Source organism: Trichechus manatus, unplaced genomic scaffold, assembly GCF_000243295.1.
Source record: "Trichechus manatus latirostris isolate Lorelei unplaced genomic scaffold, TriManLat1.0 scaffold00061, whole genome shotgun sequence".
Taxonomy (NCBI): Eukaryota; Metazoa; Chordata; class Mammalia; order Sirenia; family Trichechidae; genus Trichechus; species Trichechus manatus.
In genome coordinates, this window is record NW_004443997.1 from 14,946,818 (window position 1) to 14,952,253 (window position 5,436).

Consider the following 5,436-nt stretch of genomic DNA (forward strand, 5'->3'; position numbering starts at 1 on the left):
AGGTCCAGACCCTACCCGAGGTCAGTCTGCAGCAGGCCTGAGGGACTTATTTTCTAGGTGTCAACACAGCAGGGAAGGGCGGGGCTGGTGAGGCCTGGGGGAGCCTGGAGCGTGGCACGCCTGGTCTGTGCTCTGAGCACGAGGACTTGGGAGTAGGGGCAGCTGTGGGGCTGTCTGACCAGGCTTCCAGCCATTGACACGTCCTGAGCACACGTGGGTGCCAGCCCCCGTGCAGGGAGCCACAAAGCTGCGACAGGCACAGTCCCCACTTAGAGAGGTCACGGTCACGATTTAACGAGGGAGACAGGCTTCATTCATCGTTCGTTCATTCCCTTATCAGAGCTTGCTCATGCACGCCAGCAGAACCACAAAGTATGCGGGAGCCCGGCCTCCAGGTGGCCAGGACAGCCTGTTCGAGCTGGATAGTGACACGGGTGAGGCCCCGGGCATTCCGGTGGAGCGCCATGCACCACAGCCCTGGTCCCACATGCATGGCCACCACCAGCCCCTTGGTGCCCCTGGCTCTCATCCTGGATGGGAGGCCCTGGTGGGCATGGCAGCAGCGGCCCAGCTAGGGGAGCGTGCCCCTGGGTGGACAGGCCCCGTGCTCTGCAGTTGCCCTCCCCCGGCCCCGACGGAGGAGGCGGTACAGGCAGCAGGCGTTACCTTGGCCTCGGACAGGGGCTCACACTCCCTGGTGGGTTTTTTGCTGCAACCGCCAGAGGGAGGGAAAAGGGCAGTGAGAAGGGACACTAGGCTGTGTGGGATGCCCATCCCCTACCCTGGAAGCACTCCGACCCCAGACCTCAGGTGGACAGAGCTGCTGCCCGGGCAGTCTCCACGAGCAGGTGGACAGACACCTCACTGCCATGACGCGAGGGTCCTGGGAAAAGGCCTGCCCCCACTGACCTGTCCCAGGGTCTGAAATTCCACCATCAAGCACCCATGCTTCTGGGTCACAAAATGCTTCCTGTCAAAGCCCCCCAGTTACAGCCAAGCCCTCCTGGGAAGGGGGAGACTGCGGTGTGGAGCAGCTGTCTGCAAAAGGCGGGGCCCAACCCAGACGGGGCAGCGGGGGGCACAGCCTGCAGCTTCTCTGGCTTTCCTGGCGTGCCCAGCGGGTCCTGTCGGGGTCTTTCCAGACAGTGCGCCACCCTGGGGTGGGGAGCAGGCAGGGCTCCCTGTCAGCCTCCAGCCCCCACCCAGTGGGGAGGAAGGCCTGGATACTCACATGAGCAGATTCCCAGGCGCAGACAACGAACGCTCCTCCCGCCGGCTGCCCTCAAACGGGTTTCCAAAGGAACGTTTGCGAATCATGGTCTTCACCAGGATCTGCAGAGGGAGAGGAGAGGGGGACTGGTGACTGCTCGGCAGGACACACCCTCTCTTCCCTCCTGCCGTTCCCCAGTCCGCTCTCACCCAGGCCCTCCAACTCCCAGAGCTGGTGGCCGATGGCCGGTCTTTGAGGGAAGCTGTTTGGACAGCATCCTTCCCACCAAGCCACAGCAGCAAGGCCATCACCAGGTCTGACTTGCTCCAAACTCGTCCGCGACCACACCCCAGCAGGGGCCAAACTACTGCTGTCCAGGCGTAATTCTGGGGGTGGGGACTACATTTTTTTTTTTTAGATATAATCTACATTCTATAAAATTCACCCTTTTAAAGTATACAGTTCAGTGGCATTTAGCATGTTCAAAATGTTGTGCAACCATCATCTCTAATTCCAGAACATTCTCATCACTCCAAAAAGAAACCCTGTATCTGTTAGCAGTCACTCACTATCCACCCCCACACCCCAGCCCCAGCCCCTGGCAATCACTAATCTGTTGTCTCTATGGATTTACCTGTTACAGAATTTCATATAAACGGAATCAAACAACATGTGGCCTTTTACTTAGCATGATGTTTTCAAGGTTCATCACAATGTAGCCTGCATCCATGCTTCATTCCTTTTTATGGCAGAATAATGTTCCACTGTGTGGACAGACCACCATGTGTCCTATCCATTCATGTGCTGGACACTTGGGTTGTCTTCCACCTTTGGGCTACTGTGAACAATAATGTCATGAACATGCATGTACAAGTCTCTGTGTGGACATATGTTTTCAGTCCTCCTGCGTATATGCCTAGAAGTGGAATTGCCGGGTCATAGGCTAAGGCTACGTTTAACTTTTTGAAGAACTGCCAGGCTGTTACCCACAGTGGCTGCACCATCTTACAGCCCCACTAGCAGTATATGAGGGCTCTGATCTCCCGAGGGGGCTGCATTCTAGTCAAGGACAGCAAACATCTGTCCAAGTGTAAGGTGCTGCGGAAACAGCCCAAGACCCTGGGGGCGGCTGCTACACTGGCTAATGGGTGGGACGAGAGCTCAGAGGTCCTGGGAGGCCCTTCTACCCTGGTGGGAGGCTGGGCTGGCCCCCTCCACTGCAGAGGGCGGGAGTTCTTTGGTGCCCCCCACTCTCTTGGCCACTCTGAGCCCATACTGGCCCCCAGCTTGATTGGGAACGACGCTGCCTGGAGGGCAGGGGATCCTCTGGGACAAGGTGATATCCCTCCATCACCTCCTAGGCCCCTGCCTGCCACCTCATCCTACCATCCATTTTAGAACCTACTTGGGAGCCGTGCTGCTCTCCCCAGAAAGCCTCACTATAAGAGGATTTTCACACCTTCTTGGTGTGTGTGTGCTGCTATCAGTCTCAACATCCAAACCAAATTCTGGGTGAGGGGATCCATCCTATTTCTTCCTAGCACCCTCGTTACATGGAACACATGTTTGTGGATGAATGAGCGGCATCTGCCTCTCCGTGATGACAGGGCTGTGTCGGTTCTGCTCCCTGCTGCACTCCCAGCTCCCAGCACAGACCTCAGAAGCCAATCGGTGCTCAAGAAGTGTTTCCTGTTGTGTAATATTTACAACAACGCCAAAAAAGAAAGAGTAGCTGCTGAGGCTGCTGTGTACAACCAAAACCTCATAGGATTTGGCTCCTTGGTTTGGAGGTTGAGGGTCATGGTTTCATGGGACAGCCCAGTTAACTGGCCTAATAACGTGTTTAGTGCTTCTGTTCTATTTCCTAGTTTGTCGCATACTACCTGGGGTCTTAAAATTACAAGCAGCCATCCAAGGCAAGACAATTGGTCTCTATTCACCTGGAACAACAGAAGGAGAGCCAAGGATAGAAAAAGGATATGGAATGTGTGGCTAATTGCCTCCAAGAACAACTGTCTCCTTTGCCATGAGACCAGAACTGGATGGTGCCCAGCTACCATTACTGAACATTTTGATCAAAGATTCCACAGAAAAATCCTGATCAAAAGGGAGAAAATGCAGAACAGAATTTCAAATTCTCATGGAATTCAGACTTTCTGGAGCCATGGAGGCTAGATGAACCCCTGAAACTACTGCCCTGAGATGATCTTTAAACTTTCAACCAAAAATATCCCCTGAAGTCTTCTGAAAACCAAACAATAGTTTAGCTTAACTAGTAAAAAAGTGAGAACAGCAACTGGAAAAATTAGATAGGTACCTTAGGGGGAAGTGAGTTTATATTAACGGGGGAGGAACAACTTAGAAAAGGAAGGCGAGAATGGTTGCACAACTCGAAGAATGTAATCAATGTCACTGAACTGCACACGCAGAAAGAGTTGAACTGGTGTATGTTTTGCTGTGTACATTGCCAACAACAACAAAATAAAATACACAAAAAAGGAAGTGTTTCCTGAATAATGAATGACCACTGCCGACCTCTAGCGTCAGCCAAGTTCTCCCAACAACCCACAGGTGGGAGCTGGGGGGAGAGGGAATGGGGAGAGGACTGGCTCGGGATCTCCCTACCCCTCCCTCACAACTTAGGACAGAGCCGGGAACAGAAGCACCCACGACGGGCACTGGGCGTCTGAACTGGCTGCCATCCCCACTACAGTGCAGGGAGTGGTTGCAGTGGGTGGAGGTGCCGATGAGGAGAAGTGGCACAGGTGAGCTTTCACGGGAAGGTCATGCAGACGCCCCAGGCAGGGAGGAGGAAGATATGATGACGCCCCACCCCGGAGGCTCCAGTTTGGAAGAAGAAGAGTGTGGGGAAGCAGAAGGGAGGGGTGCGAAGCTGCAAGAGAAGGAGCTAGCATCTGGGCTCCTAAAAGGGGCATGTCCTCGAAGTGGACACTCTGGGGCTCTGCAGGCAGTCTAGGTGGCATCCCCAGAGTCCCCGGCCCTCCCTGCCTGCTGTGCCAGGGCTGGCCAAACACGGTCAGTCACACCCCATGGCTTTCAGGGTGCCCACGGTGAGGGTGGCCAGCTGCGGTCTGCCCCCCAGGACTGCCACATGGACCCCTGACCTCTGGGGCTCCAGGTGTCCCTCCCAGGCAAGGCTTGGCGAGCAGATGACTCCCAGAGTCTCCAAGATTAGGCCTGAAGGACTCCATGTTCTAGCTCCTTCTTCCTGGGTCTAACCCAAACTCCTGGCTATAAAAGGGGGGCCCAGTGGCTCCTAAGCAGTATCCTGCTCTCAAGAATCAGGAAGAACTTTCTGACACTTGCGAAGTGGGCCCCTGCCCCTATCCCTGGTAGCAGCCTACCCAGCAGAGGCACCTCTATGCCTTTAGCTCTGGACACAGAAGGTCTAGGTGGGTGGGAGGGAGTTCCACCTTGGAGGCCTTGGCTCCAGCTCCAGTCCAGGCCCCTGCCCTCTGCCATCTGCCCCTCCTCCTCCCCCCTTGACATGCTCTGAAAGCAGGAAGAGCTGGGTTTCCAGAAGGGGTCGGGGATCCTTGGACAGGGCCCCCCCACCAGGTAGCCCTGGGACCTGGCTAGAGACAGAACCTAGAGTGCTAAGAGGCAGGGTCACCTGGCCTGCTGTGACAAGGCCCAAAGAAGGCCAGCAGCTGTGGGTGAGAGGCAGACCCTCAGGCCCAACATCTGCTCTCAGATGCCACTGCTGGACCCCACCAGGCCACTGTGGGCTCTGTCCCTGCTCTCGGGCAGTGGTCCATGCCACCTTACCACAGTCGCCAGGCTGGGAATGTGTTTGACCGAGTTCTCGACCTCCTCTTCGGTCACCTCGACCAGCGTGCAGTTCTCGTCCTCCGACGGCAGCGGCTCCGCCCCGTGCCTCGTGACCCAGGGGTGCAGCTTCAACGAACGACAGGACGGTGAGGCGGTGGCCGGCTTGAGGAGGACGAGAGCACACAGGGGCCTGCAGCACGGGGCGGAGGGCATGCGCAGGCCTGTGGCCGGGCATGCAGAGAACGGGCAGATGGGCATGCAGAGAGCGGGTGGGCGAGAGAGACGGGAGGAGACAGGGAAAGGCGGAGAAACAGAATGGGAGGAGGCTTCGAGGCTGAAACGTGTGCTGGACCAGCGTCCCTGTCTGGCTGCGGTCTCAACAGAAGTGACCAGAATTAGGCATTGGCCTGCACAGTAGCTGGAGGTGTACCTCT

General features: G+C 56.3%; 1 protein-coding gene across 1 annotated transcript in view; it reads right to left on the reverse strand.

The window, feature by feature from the left end:
- The window catches only part of CAMKK2 (calcium/calmodulin dependent protein kinase kinase 2), a 25,656-nt gene that overhangs the window by 4,366 nt on the left and 15,854 nt on the right, over positions 1-5,436 (reverse strand). Inside the window, 3 exon segments of the mRNA XM_023733667.1 lie at positions 667-709; positions 1,232-1,332; positions 5,000-5,128. Coding sequence (XP_023589435.1) covers positions 667-709; positions 1,232-1,332; positions 5,000-5,128 — 273 coding nt within the window.